This window comes from Myripristis murdjan, chromosome 7 (assembly GCF_902150065.1).
Source record: "Myripristis murdjan chromosome 7, fMyrMur1.1, whole genome shotgun sequence".
Lineage (NCBI taxonomy): Eukaryota > Metazoa > Chordata > Actinopteri > Holocentriformes > Holocentridae > Myripristis > Myripristis murdjan.
This window is the reverse complement of record NC_043986.1, coordinates 17164587-17185257: the sequence shown is the minus strand read 5'-3', so window position 1 is coordinate 17185257 and position 20671 is coordinate 17164587. Positions and strand designations below refer to the sequence as shown.

Sequence of the window (20671 nt, the reverse complement as noted above, 5' to 3'; positions counted from 1 at the left end):
AAAACATCAATAGTCGTCACTTATTCATTCGTCATTGAACCTTTTTTTTTTTTTTTAAGTAGGTTTAATGATGTTGCTTGAAAAAGGTTTGCCTTCACAAATATTCGCACTCGCTATGATTGAAGAGTAGCACTGTATAAACTACATATCTAACAACATCCACCCAAAAAACTATACCATGTCTGACGGAATTATTTTGGAAACCTGCTTTTGTGTTGAAATGAAGTGATGAAGTTAACGTCACACTTCCGAGCTCTAAATGTAAGCCTTTATGATCTGAGTTAAAACATTCATAGCAAAGGGGTGTGAGAACGGGCCAGGCACACTCCTATGGATGTTGTCATGGTTGTTGGTATGGCGGTGAACACCGGGTGCAGTTAAAATAATCCTTAAATTTTACACGCACGTCTCTGAGATGGTTATGATCGGCAGATTGAGTCCGTAGGTTCCGTGGATTAAACTCCGCCCCCCCCGGATTAAAAAAAAAAACCAGCAGAGAGCTGGTGACGTAGTTACGGTTACGGTGGTGGGGGATTGACACTCCGAAGAAAAGAAATGGCGATGCTAGGAGGCTTTAGCTCCGCACAGCAAAAGAAAAATGTCTCTGAGGGAAGCGGCGACATGACAGAATTTGTCTGCCCAGTTTGTCTCGAAATTTTCGACAGCCCCGTAACAACACAATGCGGACATACGTGAGTATTTGCTCTTCTTTGACCGTCTTCCTCTTGTTAACCCACATCTACAAGCAGCGATGCAGCGGTACGAGGTAAATTGTTAAAGAAAAACCTCGCTTATAAACATGTCGTGCCCCCACAACACAACACAGTGCGTGCCGTGTGCACATCTAAGTGTTGCTATCGGCTAATATTTTTATTTTGTCTACTTCAACATCTAGCAAAACCAAAAGAATCTTGTTAAATCAGTTTCAGTTTTGTTTACATCAAAGAAAGGGCCTCACTTGGGAGTTGTAGTTCAGAGCGCCGTCGCTGTACTCGTGTAAATATTGACAAGGACTACAAGTCCCTGCGCCCTCTTGAGGTGGGGACTTTCCATTGGAGTTCCAGGAAGTGTTTTTGAGTTACAAGTGGAGCCAGCAGGGATCTGTCAGCATACGACTGATACTGTTTTGTTATGTCAGGCTGTAAATAATAATCTCAGGGTGTGACAAGAGGAACTAGGCAGCTTTTAAACGGAGGCCAAATCAAAACCAGTTGCAGTCACAGGATCACCAAATTTCCCTGCACTCCCTCATCACATATTTTCATCCATCTGCTCACAGATTCTGCCAGAGCTGTCTGCAGGAGTGTTTGCGTCCCCAGAAACCTGTGTGTGCAGTGTGTAGGGCAGCTCTGGGTCCCTGGACTAAAGCGACTGAGCTAGATGCCATCATCCATTCATCCGTGGCAGCTTGCAAGGGATGTGGAGTTCAGGTATGGCACACGACAATCTAAAACAGGGCTGCTTAGTTGTTTGGACTGTGCTTCCTTTGTTTTGGCCCGACATGGCATTTGACAAGCTGATGTCTGTTCTCTAATTTTGAAAGTGCTTTAAAATCCTAACCATTATGACTATGAAACCTAAATTTTGTGCAGCTGCAAAGTACATAATCTGAATTTTACGACAATGTTCAGCCCTGTGTTGTTAAGCTTCCCTGTTAAATTATATATGTCTTATCTACAAAGAATTGTGGTATTGATGTTATGTGAAATATATTGCATTTCAGTCGAACATCAACATTTTTTTTTTTTTTTTTGGCAGCCCTGCATCCACAATAATTTTTGGCCTTTCACAGGACGGAAATTGGGTATCTCTTGTGTAGAAACAGAAACAGGGCCTTTTCATGACCCCTGTTGTGGTTTTCTTATTTATCGGATGTGAAAGTATACAGTGCTTTCAGTAAACCACTTTTTTGCACAAGGCGACCGCATGACTCAATGCATATCCCCAGATTGGCTGATTTTACAAGCAGAAAATATATATATATTTTCCCACATACTCCTTGTGCAGTGTATTTGTTTCTGTGTGATTTTGCATGGTTTCCAGTGTAACACCATCTTCCCTGTGCACCCAAGTACAGTGGGCCTGGATTGGAATTCAATTCAAACCATCAAAAATTTACATGTGAGAAACTCACTTGCAACAGCTCTTTCCAAAAACAATGACACAGATTCTCGATGTAAGCCACAGCCCACAAGGGCAAAGACTTTTTTTGAGATCTATTTTCTGCTGAAGAACACCAGAAAACTATCAGTCCGCCCTGACTTTGTATTGAGTGTGGGTGGATGGGATACAGTTTGGGTAAACATTTGGGTAAAAATGGGTAAACATCTTTTTGTATTTTGGGAGATTTTTGAGGACATGAGGGAACGTGTATCGGTTTTGTAGTGCAATACAAGCTACTGATGTTGTGCGTGTTGTCGACTCTCAGGTTGGCCTTTCCCAGATGAGAAGCCACACAGCTGCCTGCTCTAAATACCAGGAGTACATCGAAGAGGGAGTGAGGACCACTGCCCAGAGTCAGCCTGCCATCATCAGGTGAAATACAAGGGGAATACAAAAATTAGTGTAATTCTAATATGATTTGATTGCTGAGGGTAGTTCAGCATTTCTTTACATTTAAGGCTAGACCGTGTCCTATATTTTAGGACTACATACTGTAAGACTCTCTACAGATTAATAAAAATGTTCAAACAGTCAGCAATGCGAAGACATATTGTATTGTTCCTTTCTCTCCTACAGATATGCACTTCGTGTTTTTATTGTTGTATTTTATTTTATTTTATTTTATTTTATTTTATTGTAAAGCACTTTGTGATTTTTATCTGCAAAAGGTGCTCTATAAATAAACATTACTTACTTACTTACTTACTTACAGTTCAGTGCCAAATCGCTACACCTTCACCTGCCCTTACTGCAACTGCCAGAACCTCGATCAGGATGGCCTGATTGAGCACTGCACCTCCCAGCACGCTCGAGATGCACGCCAAGTGGTGAGACATCCATCTTGTTCCATGTGTTTCTCTGAAAACTTAATGATGCATAGCTCCACATTCTCTTTGTGTGGTTTGTAATTTATTCATACATGCTTTTTTGTTTGTTTATTTGTGTTGTGTTGTGTGTGATGATGGCCAGAGATGTTGATGTTTTTTGTTTTTATGTTGTTTATAGACTGAGAGAGCCTTTGACCAAAAGGCAAATTTCTATCACAGTGTGATGGACAATAAAGTTTTTCTTGAATCTTAATGCACTAATTTTGCATTTTCTAGGTGTGCCCTATCTGTGCCTCAATGCCTTGGGGGGACCCTAACTACAGGAGCGCTGACTTTTTCCAGCACCTGAAGATTAGACACACCTTCTCCTATGACACCTTTGTTGTAAGCTAAACACTTGAACCATATTTCCGTTTCCATTTTTTTTTTTGTATATTATCAGTCATTAAACACACAAATTCTGTTCACTTACTGTACCCCCGTATGTCTCTTCAGGATTACTCCACAGATGAGCACACAATGATCCAGGAGGCTCTACAGCGCTCCCTCATGGAGAACTGAGCTGTGAGGAACAATCCACCAAAGGAGGAATAAAGTAAAATGAGAGATTGTGATGTTGTGTCTTGAGAAGACAGAGCAAAGTACTGTATCATCATTTGTCTATCACAAAGGATGGTGGTATAACCGTGGGTAATCTGCATCAAAGGGAATTGTTATTGTAACTATGACTCTAGAGATTTATTATCTAGAAAATTAATCATACAATATGGTTAAAAAAGTGCTCTCTGATTTAGGAGTGATACAGTGTTGCTGGTGTGATAATCTTGTATCTTCCCCCTAATTGAGCCTGTAGATTTGATAGTTTGTTGGATATCCACTAAACCATGTTTATTTGAGCTGTTCATTGATTGATGGCATTGTCATATAGCCCTCCCCCCACACCCTCCCCAAAAAAAAAAAAAAAAAAAAAAAAAAATCCAAGGTTGTGTTTAAATTCCTACTGTCGTCAATACTTGATGTTATAAGAGGGTTGTACCACTAGGTGGCTAACTATTGCCAGGAAACAACAAACTTTACCCGGTGAAGTCTTTGTTAAATAATGTTAACAATATAAAGTACTCTTCTTAAATGAGTGACTCTGCATGTTTTACTCCCAGAAACAAAGAGACACTGCTTTTTTTCTTTTTTTGTGTGTGTGCATAGTTTAATTTGATGGGGATCTCATTTTTTATGCTTTACTTGACTGTGTGTGTGAGAGAGAGAGAGAGAGAGGGAGAAGGAGAAGGGGTGTTCTGTTCTCTTCATTATGTTTTTTTTTCTCCCCTTGAGCTCGACTAGGAAGAATAAATAACAAGAGGGTCAAGCAAGGCCTGAGACGGCTGTTTACTTAATGTTTCTCCCTTATGTCTTTGTGGCTGCTGGTAGATCTTCTTGACTTCCAAATGCTCACAGGGCTAATAATTCAGCCAATTAAGTAAAAGATGCAAGCATTAGGCCAGCAGTATGTCATAATTGGTCAGTTCAATTATTTTCATGCTGTCATGTGGCAACAGTTTGCATCTTTATGGCCATAGGAGGGCAGTAGAGCTCCATCATTCTCTGGCCATCCATCACAGCCGCTGGCCCTCACCGGCCTCCTGGCTCAGACGCAAGACATAATTCAACACACATTTCATTCTATAAATGTGCTTCCCTCAGTCTGTTCTTCAGCCTGGGTTTTTCAACAGGGCTATGTTCAAATGAGGCACACAGAAATATCCCTGATCTATAGAAACTCAGCGCTGTGGGGCATTTGTCATAATTTTACTCGAGTATTAGACAGTTGGTGATATGACGCTGAAATATGATTTTTGTCACATATTGCTGTCTTTTATTCTTATGCCCTGTGTCTCGAATGTCCCCTCAAAAAGACACTCCTTTCTTTATTTTGCTGGAGAAATACCAACATAGTTTATGCTTCCAATAAGTGACAGTTCGGTTTAGGTAAGAATTTGGTGACTGGAAAGTACTCTCTTTCAGATTTTGAAGTGACAGTTATTTTATCTTTGTACTATACACATAAAATAAGTCTGGTGTTTTCCGTCTATCATCTGACATGTAAGCAAATTGTCATTTGGTACAAACCTTCACAGACCTCTTGATCACATCCACATCCTACATCAATGGGTAAAAAACACAACACAAACCCAGATGAAGTAGCACTGGCTCGGCGCCTGAATGCCTTTTCACATAGTCCTTGGTGCCACTTAGACCTCTGTCTTGCTTTTTTTTTCTCTCCAATAAAATGTGTAATAATTTTGCATTTGTTTCTCGTGTGAAATGACTTTTTTTCCTTTCCTAATATATCTCTCATTCTCTTTTGTCAGCCTTACTGTCTGGGGGTGCTAAATCCTGATAAATTAAAGCTCTTTAATTATTTAAACCCTGGCCCCAGAAATCAGGCTGAGTGATTTATACCTGTGTGTATGAGACGTGTGGGGGAAGAAACAACACTCAGTGCTCTGATGGATCACCAATGTGTGTGTGTATGTGTGTGAGAGAGAGAGAGAGAGCGAAAGAGAGAGAGCAATGGGGGGGCGGGTGTGAGATGCGTCAATCCAATGTCTGATTGTTTTTAGCTGTCATTACTGAGCAAGGTGCTGTTGTAAGTCTGTTGTAGTGATCAGTGAACTTTTTAAAAATATTTTAAACAAGGCAACCTTGAGCAAAGCTTTGTTCACCTCTTCTAGAAAACAGGGCCGTGCTGCATCATATCAACAACGAACCTGCCGTGTGTTTTTACGTGTTGTCTTTGTGCTAAGTTTATGATGAAACTAAGCCCTTCGGTGTACATTGTCCACAGGGAGAGAAAACCCTCTCATCTCCGCTCTTTCCTTTGTGTGCTCTTTGTAGCTGTAATTATTGTAGTTAAGTGGTATTACTGTTTCTCACCTAGCTCTTTGGAGAGTCGTGCCCACCAAACTTCTTGATGTAGTCCCCCCTTTCTTCTTGTTTCTGCTCTTTTTTTTTTTTTTTTTTTCCTTTCCCCGATCAGGTTTTTGCTCCTGGCAGATGGAGGAGAGATGTTAGCTGTGAGAGAACTAACGAGATACTCCAGTGCTTCTGGGCAGGAAGGAAGTGGAGCTGAAAACATGGCAGAGAGAAGTCTTTCTTGTCTGTTTGGTGGCGGAGCTAAAAAGGGAGAGGGGGGCTAAGGTGGGGAATAGGAATAGGAAGAAAAAGAGGGAAGAGAAGTGAACACATTGAATAAAAATTTCATAAAGTTCAGCGAGTGGTTTCTTTGATGCGAGCAATAGATAGTGTGTGGAGTCTGCAGGCTCTGTAGAGGCAGCAATTAATGCTACACGTGCCCACGGGCGCACTGCGAGAGGCATGGGGACGCTGCTTGCTTCAGAAGTGTGTCGCACCATCACTCTATACCCTAGACACGCTTTCCCCCTGCTTTTGTTTTCCTTCAATGCATTGTAAACCTCTCATTCCACCCAATTTTCCTGTGATGAAGGCACTTTGATTGAATTTCTGCATCCCTGAACATGGAGGGCCATGCTCCTTTTTGTCTGGGCTGGTTGTCAGTGAGACCACAGAAGAGTCTTAATTGTGTTATATTAACTCAGCATAAGTTTAGTCAGCTGTTTGTTAATATTGTTGAATTTGTGCACCTTGATGCATGAGCCAGGGCCTGGCAAAACCCAGAGAGAAAGGACTCCTCTCTCAACTGCACCGCATGCCTCAGTGTAAAGCTGTTTTTATCTTTTGATAATAGACCAGGTCCCTAAAGACAGTTTATTCCTGGTTTAGGCTATTCCGCAGCCATCTCACAGTGCAATGTGTCCAAATGTTTGAACAGGCAGAAAGAAGTGAGTGCATATTGAACCAAAGGCATGGGTCAGAAAGTGTGATTGAGCTCCATCGAGGAAGTGTTTTACACACCTAGGCCTTTCCAAGTAAGGTCTGACTTAAAAAGTATGTCTGTGATCTAGAAAAATTATTTATGCGATGCACGCAGAGGGTGACACGACTTGCAATCTCCTCAAACATATCCGTGCCTGGAAAGTTCTTCCCCTTTGCCTATCTCTTTCTAGTTTTGCTGAGGCAGGTATCCGCGGTGAGGTGTGGGGTATGTGAGAGGAGCATTGGGAGTTTGTTCACCGTAAAATTCCTCAAAGTCAGGAGAAACAGGAAGAGCAGGATTCCTGCCACCCGGGCACTGCAGCTCTGCAGGTTGGTCCTCTCAAATGTTTGAACAGAAAGTGCCAGTGGGCTTCCCCGACATCAATACTGGTTCTACACGTCTCCTCTTCCGCTTTTAAACTCTTAACAGCCGACCCCCTACCCCAGTCAGACATACACACACACACACACTTCTTGTGTTGTTAGCCTAACAGCAGCGCGTCTTAACTTTGATTTAATAACGCCTGCAACCAACTTGGCCCTGTATCAGCTGAAGTGAAACTTGCACATCTTGTGTGTGTGCACGTGTATGCGTGCATCTATTTTTGTGTCCTCTATAGGCTGCAAGATGTAACTCCTACCAGTATTATCCCAGAGGTACTCAGAGCCATTTGGATAATACATATTTGGACTGTCTTTGTTCGCTTATTGCGTACCGTGTGACTGTAAAATACAAGTTATTCGAAGAAAAGAATCTAATTTGTTGTGCTTTGTCAAAATCCAATCAGGGGACTTTCAAGGGTTTTTTTGAAGTGACTTTACTCCGGCTGGAAGAACACTCTGGAAACTCCTTTAGTCTCACCAGTTTTTAGGAGCCACTCTTAGAGCTTGGAAAGTTCTCAAAATCACTGTTTCTGCAGAAATATTCTCCTGGAAGTGAAAATGAATATGAAACACATTGATTTAACTATCAGGGGAATTGCTAATCATTGCCTCCTCATTTATTTATTTATTTGAAATCCGCACAGCCACTGTACTAATATTTGAAAGTTAAGCCCTCTAAGGTGTAAATGAAGGGGGGTAAGGTCCCTGGTGTGTGTGTGCATGTGTTTGTGAGTGCGCATTGGTGTGTGTGTATGTGTGTGTTTGTGTCACAATGGAATAGCGGGCCAAGTGAGGGGAATGGATCTAAATTTTACTCCTCCTCTTCTCTGCACCCCTGTAGACCAACTAAGATGTGTGTGTGGAAGAGGAGAGCTAGGCCCAAGGCTATTATTCTCCCATTAATTTTTCCATTTGAAATCAAGCCTCAACGGGTGCGCACGGGGGAATCAGAGGAGGGGGAAGAGGACTAGAGTGGGGATAAGGTAGAGGGGTGGGGGGTACAAATGGGAGTTGCAACAGCTGTAACTTCCAATAGGGGAGGCAATTTCACTTTTAAAAGAATCCTCATTACTTGTCACTCTCTCTCTCCTCTCTGTCGTTTTCCCTCATAAGGGAAAACTACCTGCCATTAAGACATTGTTTTGTGTGTGAGTGTGTGTGTCTTGTCTCATAGCTGCACATTTAGAGAACAGATGAGGACAGAGTCACACATGGCAAACACGCACTTTATACATTTTCTGCTTTGACATGTTACAGGCTGTCAGAAAGATATGGTCCACTGTACTCTCCATTAATGTCACTCTGATGTTTTTTATCTGCTCATCTGGCCCTTACTGACACACACATACACACACTTAAATTCAAACAAACCCATAAATTATTTTACCTTTACAAAGGAATGAACTTACAAATCTTCTATACCAAACAGGACATCTTACATCTTTATACTCCTCCACAAACACAATACAGGAGACCCGTGCCCCTTCATGCCTGCATCCTCCCTACCCACACAAACAAACACCTCCTCTCCATCACACTTCCTCTTTTAGTCTCCTTCAATTTCAGTCACTACTCTCCACCCTGTATTTCCCTTCTTTCTGTGAAAAAGTGCCAGTGCTTGCTAATCTGTCAATCAGGTGTTGTCCTGTTGTGGCGAAGATGGGGGTCCGTGATGCCGGGCCGTAAACCTGCAGCAGCTCAGAGCGGCTCGATGATTAACCAGGCAGGTAGTGAGTCAAACTGCTGACAGCAGAAACACACTGACAGCTGATTTGGAAGACAATGGTCCCGCTCCCTCTACTTAAATTGTCATGGCAGTCAAAGCACCTTCTCCTTTAACCTCTGATGCATCTAAGAAGATATTTGGTCATGCTCACACACACAAACACAGACATACACACACAGATAAAAACCCCAAATACATTACATGTTTAGGATTGCACCATAAAATGATAATCCTATCCATAAATAACTGAAGTCTTTGATTTGAAAAAAAAAAAAAAAAACTTTTTAAATTCTGAAAAACAAAAACAAATGCTACCTGAAATTGATATAAATAATACCAAATACCAATGGATTCTGTTAGAATAGAATAGAATAGAATAGAATAGAACTTTATTATCTGGCCAAAGCAGGAAAATTTAAAATGAATAAATTTTTATAAATATCACTAAACATAACATATAATCATAACAACTAAATATAACCATTTCATATGTGTTTTACTTATAATTTTATTAATAACTCACCATGTCCTTCACTTTCATTCCAGCAATTTTTTTGCATTATTATTATTATTATTATTATTATTATTATTAGTTTTCAGTGGTGCTTATCTTATTTTGGAGGGAAACTCTTTGACATCCTTCAAACTAGTCATTAATCTTTCAACTGGGGAATATTAACTTAAATAATTGATTAGAAAAGGAAAAAGCTGCACAAGTTGTAGGGAAGTAATTGATTAGTAACCTGACTAACCTTGTTTTTGAGAGACACTTATTTACAGCCTTAATATTTCATCAGAGGTCCAAAGTATACTGCACAGTCTGTCACAGCTAGAAAATGAATAGCAACGTAATGGCACTATCAAAATTATTTGTTATTGTGGTTTCATAATTACTGACACTGGCTTATGGCACACCATGATGATCTTAATATTCAACTGTTAATGTCAGTGAAGGTCATTAATAGTCATTATTGATGACAGAAATAGCTCACCAAACAAAGCTAACATCTCCAAGGACTTGTCTCTCAGATTAATAGTCCAACGCTTCCCAATTATTAACCGCCCCTGCAGTGTGCCATTCACATTCAGAGCTATTTACCTCCCTCTACTTCCTGTGCTTTGTGGAGCTGGGCACTGTTTGTGTCTTTCCAGGAGGGAATGGACGACGCAGGCAGATCTGTCAGTCAAACAGCGGACCCCCCCCCCAGCCACCACCACCACCAGCCTTGCCCAGTGGCTGCCCATAGACATCCATCCATACACCTCCACTAGCTGCAGTCCCTCCTCAGCTCAATGAGTAACTAACCTGCAGGTATTGAATCAAACTGCTGACAAGCACGAGGAGGGGAGTGGTGGGGTGGGGAGACGGGGGCTGTGTAGGTGGATGGATAGGGAGGGAGGGGAGATGACAATGGCATTATTTCACAGCCCACCTTGGTGATGTAACCTTTCACTTTGTAAAGAAAAATGGGTCCCTTTTCTATCCCTCCATCCTCCTGTTTTCCCTTTTTTTCCCACATTCCTCCCTCGTTCTCTCTAAGTGGCATCCTCTGATGGGCTGTCCCTCTCTCTCATCTTGTCTTCTTAGACAGACGAGCGCTGTCAGCGTCGCCATCACTGCCCAGCTAAACATTAACAACTCCCTCGCCTGGCAAGTGTCGGAGGGGCAGAGGAAAGGTGAAAGGGGGATGCCTCTGGACAAAACCAGGGATGAAAAGAAGAAGCGATAGCTCTATCTGCTTGACAGATTCTCTTTTGTCTCTCTGAACTTGTGTATATGTATGTGTGCCATCAGCAGATTCTTGGCTTGACGTGACACTTTTATTGCCCTGTTTTTCCTCCCCTCTGAAGAGATGGACCTCTTTGTCTTCTCATTGCCCCTTATCCTTCCTGCTGGCATTTTTGACATTCCTTGAAGTATCTGTGCATGTGTGTGTGTGTGTGTGTGCGTCTGTGCTGGTATGTGCAGGCAGGAGTGTGTGTTTGTGTGTGCAGGCACTTGTGCTTCCTTTATATTCTCGTGTGCACTTCTTGGAGAGAGCATCCTGGACTGTGATGTTGGCAGCAGTGATGGTGCTGACAGCAGGTCACAGGGAAGAGTCCTCCCAGAGGGACGGAGAGCAAGAGGAGAAGAGGATGGAGTGAGGAGAAAAGGAGAAGCAGGGAAAAGCTGGACACTTCATGTGGAAATGGGTGGAGAGTTAAAGTGGTCATCTTTTTTTCTGGAAATTACACAATGGACACCATCTAGATGTCCAGGATGACATGACACTCCATGACTGACCATGTTTTGCCTCAGCGAAATAACTGTTTGCTTCTTCTTCCCATTACCTCTCCATCATTCTCCTCCTCCTCCATAACTCACGGTCACTTTTTCTTAGTTTTACTGGACTCTGTCTCTCCGTTGTCACTTATGCATACGGCCTCTTTCCCCTGCTCTCTTTTGAATTATTAACTCCCTAGCTCAGGGGAGTGAATGGGTACTGCTGAGTAGACACAGCACAGATCCGGCTTCACATTGCACACATTTCCGAAGTCAGTCCATTTGAGGGGATTACATTGCTGGTCCCATCAGCCCACATCTCATATACAGAAATGCACCCGCACACATGTAAATACATAGAAACTCAATGCAGAGTCTTTCATTATCGCACACAGCTGAAGAAGAGACAGGCAGACAAGTGGCTAAGTCTCCCTACCAGCATTCCTTTACTGTAGCGCTGTAGGCCTCCTGCGGTGAAGCTGCCCACTTGCCTGGCTTACTTCTCCCCAGGCAGCCTCTGTCCTCTGGGTTCCTGGAGCAATGATTAACCCCAGTTCTGATCAATGCTTCTGCCGACTCTGATACATCACCGGAGCCTTGCAGCTGCCATGTAAAGGAAGCGTCAACTCGGTGCTGCTCATGACAGAGCATGCCCATTCCATCACTTACACCCGGACACACACACACATGCACGCACACACTCACACAAACACACATACACACACTCACACCCATACACACAAACCTACGTGTACTTTGTATATGCGTATATCTGCATGTAACTGCAGTATATCTGTGCGATGTTTTGTCTTGTTTGGTGTGCAGGTGGTAGCTGTCCTGCACAAAATTAAATTACGTCATTACTGAGATTTGCAGAATTTTTTCATGACTAATACATACAGTGAAAGCGAAAATAATTATTTTATGCATTATGCTGTGTGTGTCTCAGTTGCTGTTCTGTCTTGCATTCCTTTTTGCAGTGATGGATATTTTACCAAAACACAAATTATTGTTTTGTGGAGCTGTTACAGAGGGACTAAGCCAGGGGGTAGAGAGAATAAGATAAACAGAGGGAAAGAAGAGCAAAATAAAAAGAGGAACGAAGAGAAAGGGCTGGTATCGCTCATCACCTAGTGGCGCTTTACTTCGACAGCAGGGGGAAGCCCTGATTTCCTGAAGATGACAGGAAGCACAATAGCAGAGTGTTCTGTCAGCACATCCTTCTCACGGAGCCAGGTTAATGATTCTGTAGCCACAGCTGAGCAGGAGAGAGGGATGAGAGGAGGGAAGAGCAGGGAGAGAGGGAGGCGGAGGGGGCTGGCATTCAGCTACATTTAGGCCATCATTATCGCTGCATTAGGAATGATGGTGTGTTTTTGTCATTTTAATTACCTTTAATCTGATGTCTTCATACCCAGCCCATTCGTTAATGAGGCAGAACAAAAGCTACATGTCACACATGTTTAGTACGCATCTATGCTATGTCATACAGCTAACAGGGCACAGTAATTTTTTTGCACAAGGAAAATCCCTCACTGTAATACAAGTTATGCTTTTTTTTGTTTTTTTTTTTGCAGTAAGGTAGAGAAGTAGAAATTAACTTGGCAAGGAAAAAGAACATGGACAAAAACCAAATAACTTTCAAGGCAATTATATAAAGCATTATAACATTGTACTACTGTAATATTAAAGTAATGTATAAAAATATTGCAAGCCCAGGGATTTCTTTTCCAAGTAAATTCTTCACAAAACAAAAAATTAAGATCTCAAATCTTGAGGAAAATGCTTCCCTCCATCCTTGATGTTCTTCTGAGACAGCAGTTGATGAAAATGTTGAATAATTTTGTGTGTAATTATTATGGTAGGCCTATAGAGTAACTTAAAAATTGGGGCAGAAAAAATGCAAGCTTTAGGACAAACTAGGAAAGGGAGATGGAGGGTGTGGGGGTTACTCCCCCTTTCGTCTGCATACCAGGAGTTGGTTAAAGTATTAACCCACTGCTGCTTAACAATATTGCTGACTGGTGTGTAGAAACAGGAGGGATCAAAGTTATCATGTAGGGGAGAAAGAGGCCTTTCAGCTGGGCCCATACAGCCTGTCCACTCCATCTTGCCAGTTCATTCAGCACAGCTTACCAGAGCAGCACTCAAGACACTCCCATCCTCCCACTCCTCACCTCCCTCATTCTCCTCTCATTTTTCATTCCCCATCCTTTGCTTCCACACTTCCTCTCCCCACTTTTCCCATCGCTCATCATTCCTTCATGTGCATAATGTTAAATAATTTTCATGTCTAGCTCATTTCATGTCTGGCCCAGCTCGGTTTATTTCCACCTGGTGTCCATCAAGGCGCTGCCCAAATATGCATCTGCATTTTCCCCTAACTGCAACTCCATCCCTTCCTTCACTTCTGTCTATCCATCTTTCCATCTGTCACCTGGCAGGGTGTTCACATCCACATTTGATAAGGCTGGTTAGGTGGGTCATGAAAAGTTTATGCTTGTGATGCCAGAGTCTCATTTATTATCCCTGCTAATGTAGCAGTCAGGGGTGGGAGGAGGGGAGAGAAAGAAAGAGTGAGAGATGGAGGTTGTGAGAAGGAGAGAGAGGCCACGGCATTAAGGGATCATTACTCCTCTATAGGTTCTGTCCCTAGCTTTCAGCGCTAGATAAGTCCTCTTTATACTTTATGGCCTCGATGAAGCCAGCGCTCTCTGTATTTAAGTGTTCTGTAGCCACTAAGAGTTTAAGATGCTTATGGCACAGGAGGTAGTTACTGTTCTCTAACCACAGAACTATTGGCTTAAGCACTAATGCCTGTGTGCACTTCCCATACATTTACTTCACTGATACATGTGAAAATGTCAAGGCTTTTATTGACTCTCTTGTTTGTTTTCTAAATGTGCATGCATGCTACAACATCCAAATTTTTGAATTCACCTGGAACCTAAATGAAATAACTTGTCACGTGTTGAGTAAAAAAAACAACAACTTGAAGGTAGAGTTTGCATGAAGCAGTGAATCACCTGTTCTAGTAGTAAATTGCATGTTAAACCAAAGAGACACTGTGCCATCTGATGATTCCCAAAGAGGGGAAAGCATGTCCATTTGAAAGCAGACACATTTCTGGACAGGTTTTCTCACTGTGTTGTGGCATTACAAGGCCACATGTGAAAACAGCCCTAACAGCTCTATCCCAACACCAGCAGGGCTTTGGCGCGTAGAGCACAGTAAAGAAGTATAGTCATGGTCCAGCATGGAAACACTGCTGCTTTTGCAAATGTGTCTCAATATTCAAACAACGTACATAGAAATGTGTGATTTTGAAAAAAAAAAAAAAAAAAAAAAAATGATAGGAAAGTGCAGATGGGATGAGAGAGCACGGGCATGTATGAGTGTGTTAGCGTTGGGGAGGGTGTGGGGGGGGTGGAGGGGCTGCCCAGAGGCGTGGATGGTGATAGATTGGCCTGGGAGAACTGTGATGCAGATCCACTCATCAAGATTGATGTTCTGCCATTCTGCTTTAAGTGCAATTAAATTGGCCCCTGTGTTAAAAAGCCCAGCCGATAACATGGCTGAGGCTGAGATTACGCTACATTTCCCAAGCGCTTTCCTCCACCTGCATCCCCGCCATAGCCACTCACAGATTTACCTATCCTTTCTGCTCATATTGGCGGGGAACTTTTTTGACATCCCGACCCACTCATTGGCCCTGATCTACAACTTCATGTGCATTCTTTTCTTCACGTAGCCCACAAAGTAGTTTTTAAATCAATGGACCCTAAAAGTTTTAATCACTTTCTGGCTGTTGCCTTGCCACAGCATTGATTGAACTGTACATTAGTGTATGTTTAATGTGTGATAATGCATAGTAATTACAGAGAGGAAGGAAGTTTAATGTCTTCATGAACAGTTTCAACCAAACTCATCTCTGGCCTGCCTAGTGGACCAGCTAGTTGCAGAGTGATACTCGGTGAACTAAGGACAAGGTCATGAGAAGATACATCCGTGTTTGTTTTCAGTTCTGCCCCATTAAACACTGAGTAGTCTGGAGATGGAAATGAATACAGTTGGTGTGTGAACGGTTACCTCGTACAATGCATGTGAAAGCCAGTCTCAATTGTAACATGTCCACTTGATCGTGTACTCAATTTTCAGCTAAATGGAAATATTTGCAATAATTCAAATTGAATGTCGATCACAGTCCAATCCATCTCCCTCTCTGTCCCAGCAGCCATTCTGCCGTAGGCCGCACCCACCTCTGTCAGTGTCAAGTTGTTAACCCCATGTCAGCAGCGGCGCAGGGCGTATTTGGGCCTGCTTGATGGATGGGTCTTGGTGGACTTGTCCCACGCAAACATATTCTCAGAGTCAGCTGAGAGAGGTGCAGCGCGTGTGTGTCAAGCCTTCCACCCACACACACACACGCACATACACACACATGTGCATCCATGATCAAGCCACTGCACCCAGGCAGTATGGGGCCCCCTCTCTTTCACCCACTGACACCCCATGTCTCCACTCTCGACCAGATGGTTGGAGCTGACCCCACTGTCACAGCGGGAAGGACGACAGATTCACGTTTTTTTCCCTGCAAATGCTAAATTTGACCCATGTCCTTCGCATCATTACATTTTCTTGTGAGGGCTTGACATCATGTTCCCTTAACCAGCCAGTAAAATTAACTTTGCCAACACACCCCAAGGGAAACATATAATAATCAAGGGGAGGGCCGTTACAAATTAGCATGATTTTATTTTTCTTTTGTCATAATATGTGAAGCCTTTAAGATGGCAAATGTTTGGTTCCTCAGCTATAAAGTCCACGCATGCTTCTGCACTCTTTAGACAAATGTTAGTAAATTTCAGAAAGGTTGCTGAAGTAGTGAAAAAATCTTTTAGCCACCTGGACATAAATTCTGTGTTGGGTTCATACGCGGTGTGCAGTTCATGTGCAGCCACCTGGACAAAAATATTGTGTTTGGTTCATATACAGCATTGTTGCTGTTTTATTATTCATTTATTAAAGATGTCAGGAAAAAAATTCAAATAAGCTTGCTAATACACAGGACCTATTTTCAAGGGAGTTACATGAGATCCTGATCTCATGGAGCTCTCTGTGAACTGGTAACCATTATTTATTTGATATATGAAAGGTAAAAAAGGATAGTGTAAATTTACTTATATTTAAAATTCAGTTCAATGTATGTAGGAGCCACACTGCTCTAATCTGAAGTTGAATTGTTTTACTTTCATTCTAAGACACTTCAAAGCTTGATAAAAATGTTTGTCTCTATCAAATCGTTTGTATTCCTCCTTTCAAGCTGATATATCTCTTTCACATAATCAAGAGGGAAACGCAGCGTTAATGCAACAAGACTCTGTGCGAGTGAACACATGGTGCGGCAGAGACAGCATCAGTATATATGACTGATTGCTCATCAATATCATGAGCTTGTCCAGCGCCATTACTCATCTGCACCAAGTCCTGTCACTCTACACAGCTGCTCGCCGTCTCTCCCCTCCACCTCTCATTTTTCTCTTCCTCCCCAACTTTCTCTGTTCTTTTTATATTCCTCACTGAACAGACCCCGCTTCTGAGGCATTCCTATAATGGTTTATGTGGGTTGGGGGTTGAAAATAGACTGAATAAAAAGGAAAAGAGAAGAGTATTGGGTCTTATGTAGGAGGGCGACTTTAGTTACATGCCATGTGTTCTCTTTTTGTTTTTGGAGGGGGGTTGTCATAATGTGTTGCGTTGTCCACTCTGGCTCGGAGGGTCAGATTAACAAGGAGCCCGGGTCCCTCTTAGCCATGGTCCCCTCACAGGGTACAATGACAGGGGCGATCCATCACTTCTGTCCCTAACAGGGTGGGGGTCAGTGGGGGTGGAGGCTGCAGGGCTGGGCCTGACTCTGCCTGGCTGATGGAGGGTGTGGAGAACAGGATGGGACTGGTTAAACTTTAACCAGCTCTCTTCCTACACACTGAACACTGCATTCAGCGGCCATTCTCTGCTGTGGGAGATTCTGATGTTTCATCAACCGCAGATCCATGACCCGCCGCCCACTGGGACCCCATCGCACCCACTCACAGCCCCACGCCCACCTGCTTCCATATGGATTGCTATGGCGGCAAACTTCTGGACATAGCGTGGGAAGAAAAAGACTCGTAGGCCTCCTCTCCATCTGTACACAGAGCAAGTGGCTGTATTAACCTGGACCTTTGCACGCGCCATGCAGCACTGATATACTAACCACGACTTCATATTCAAAGCTCTCAACTGTCTTGCCTCTGTTTGTCTAAGCCACTATCAATAACCAGTGTCAACACATTTTCACAGTGGATCAATAGCAATGGCCCTCTTTGTGATTGTAGAGGGTCTGGCCCTGGGGCACACCGTGGTTACAGCATGAAAAATGATGGCTGGCCCTTTGATAGTCATTTAATACACAGTTGCACACTTTGATGGAATTTGGCAAAAGCCTTTCCCTGGCGAGTTAACAATGCGTACTGAAAATCATATTTCCATGGTGGCCCACTCAATCTTTTCCCCCGTTCCAGGAAAACGACGGTGACAAATGGGATGTGAGCACACTCCGGGTGTCTGTGGGTCACATCAGGTGCAGCACAGGTTGGAGGTGTTAACCCAATGTGTTCCTGTTCACTGGTCCAATCATCTCCATTGATTGGCCCAATGATTGAGAGCATCCTGCCTTTCTTCACAATGCCAGCAAGCAGCAGCATGTACTGAAGTGAGAGGAGACATTGTAAAGGGTGATGACAGATGTAGAAAACATGAAAACAAATGTTCCCTCTTTATATGCACTTTTAACTTTTATGTAACATGTAACACTGCTTATTAACAAATAACCGATTATATTAGTTCAATAGTTAAAAGGGGGGAGATTTTCAAAACAGTGTCCAGAGAACTTCAAGGTGTCCGTAGCAAAATAAGGAATATTTTAATTTCACTAAAATTTAATTCACTGACAATTATTACAATACAAAAAAATGTATGAGTGATTATTTAAACATCATGTTTTATCTGCATACTTTCATACTTAACACAAATTAAAATATTTTCATATTAAAGAAAGTACACTGGGGGTTCCAGAAAATGAAAAACACTGGATTGGCCCATTTTTCAATGACTGAACTCTTCATATTTGTGCATCAAAACCATGAGGGCAAAGATCATGTGACAGCAAGGCTTGATTAGACTTGATAAGATGACTTCACCCTCGAAACACCGTTAATAATGCAGTAATTTCTGCCCATTTGACATGGGGAGAGGGAGGGAGCAACACTTTGAGAGGTTGAGTCAAACTGGGGGCAGAACGGCTTGAAAAGAGCAGGGGAAAGAGGGGTAAGGCGATGGGGGTTAGGGTGGTGGAGGGAGGAGATGAGGGAGTTGGGGGCTGGGGTTGAAGGGCTGTGGAGGGGAGCTGGGGCCTTGTCCATTTGTACAAACCTAAGAATCTGTCATGTGTCGGGTTGTGTTTCTCGGTGTGGCGTTGAGGCGGCTTTGACAGCCGGGACTTTCTCTCCTTCATCCGTGCTGCAAATGACATTACGGAAATTGTGTTTGTGGCGTCTATTTCAGGGGCTCCTGGGAAACTGGAAGGGTGACAGGGGTCAGATACAGAGAGAGAGTGTGTGAGAGAGAGAGAGAGAGAGAGAGAGAGAGAGAGAGAGAGAGAGAGAGAGAGAGAGAGAGGAAAACACAGAAACTGAGACACCAAGACAGACCAAGAGACGAAAAGTCAGAGTCCATGTTACGTGAATTCTTTAAAAAAAAAAAAAAAATTAAATAGTTAAAAAAATAAATATAGTTATAATTTAGGTAAATAGAATGAAGACTTTATCAGGCAATCTTTTCTCTTTTTCTTCATTGACGCATATATATTTGTTTGCAGGAATGCTGGTGCTGGTTTGTTTCACTGTCAATAAACTGGGGGATCACCTGGACTGGGATGCAGAGGGATTACCTCTACCAGCATATGTTTAAGATTTGCTACCCCTAGTCTCTTAGGGCATGCTCAGACTCCTGAATATTTCAGCAGTAGAAATGAACCTCTCTCTCAGGGGGGCAATCTTATGCCTGATTGCCCCGGTCTGGTGTTTATAGGTTGGGTAGGTCTGGGTCGACCCGGGCCAGGCCAAAGTCCCCATCACGCAGGTCTACACATCCCTTACCTTCACTAACTAGGACCAGGGGAGCAGCCAGGCCAAAGCTCCTCCATAAAGTACAATTACAAGCTAAAGGCAGGATTTGGTGTTCTTATATGTGTGTGATTTTCCCTTTTACAGCTCCCAATCAATCTTTAATGAGCCATTGAATATTAACTGGATTTGTAGGAGCTGAGCGTCAACTCCCATGAGTGTAAGCCGGGGGCCCAAGGTTTACCAGACAGTGAAGGAGGAGAGAGAGAGAGAGCGAGAGAAAGAGGGGGAGAGAGAGAGAGAGAGAGGGAGAGAGAGAGCGTGGGGAGGGGTAGCAGGGTGGGGGTGGAGTGCTTTACATGGGGTTTATATGCAAAAAGTGGTTATAGTCAATTACAATTACAATCATTCACCATGGGAAGGACATCCAGGGTAATTGTAGTCTTTGCACCCCCCTTGAAGGCACTACAGTAACTGCATTACAATGGAGCAAATGGAGCTGGTGTAAGAGGGATGACTTACAGAAGCAAGGGGATAACAGACAGACGTAGTTTAGTGTTCTGTTGAATCCGGAAAGTCCAAAGTCGATCACTCCCATTGCCAATTAATAGGACACTAGAGTCCCTTGTCTGGTCTTCCATGTTCTGCAGGCCTGGAGGGCAGCACGGGTCCTGAAGTAGGACAGGGGAAACTCTCTGGACCTTAGCCCCCTGCCAGGCAATCTCTTTGTTACTGGTCTGCCTGCTACTGATTAATGGACATAAGTCTGTGATCAGAAGGCTTCGACATGGCCTGGGTCCTGATCTCTCTGTGTCTGAGATCTAGAGATGGATGTAGCAGGCTGAGACAGATTAGGCCTTGATGCTGACCCCCACGGAGAGGCCTCTGGGGTGCAGGAGAAGGCCAGGGGCCCAGGGATAATGGGACCTTTCTCACACCTTTTAAAAGAGAACATGTTTATGGCTACTTAGAGGAAATTGATTTGATTGTGCCAGAAACATGTGTGTGAACACCCCTGGCACTTTTATTGGCTATTTGTCTTTGAAGTCACAGCTGGAGAAATTTATGCCCACATTGGGGTTAAGGAGAGTGGGTGCTTGGCTGTGTGTGTTTGTGTGTTTAAGTGAGTAAATATTAATATGTGCGTGTGTTTGTGTGTGTGTGTGTGTGCAAGTGTGTGTATACATGCATTCTTGCATGTGTATGTGCGTGGAGTGCATGTGAGCAGGTTGTGATAAGTGATGCACTGGGG

The 20671-nt window shown here is 43.1% G+C and overlaps 1 protein-coding gene across 1 annotated transcript; it reads left to right on the top strand.

The window, feature by feature from the left end:
* Nucleotides 1–405: 405 nt before the first annotated feature.
* Nucleotides 406–5290, top strand: rnf114 (ring finger protein 114). Its single transcript, XM_030056543.1, has 6 exons — nucleotides 406–692; nucleotides 1280–1430; nucleotides 2429–2535; nucleotides 2876–2990; nucleotides 3267–3374; nucleotides 3486–5290. The coding sequence occupies exons 1-6, from the start codon at nucleotides 556–558 to the stop codon at nucleotides 3549–3551; spliced, it is 684 nt and encodes a 227-aa protein (XP_029912403.1). The 5' UTR covers nucleotides 406–555; the 3' UTR covers nucleotides 3552–5290.
* The last annotated feature ends 15381 nt before the right edge of the window (nucleotides 5291–20671 follow it).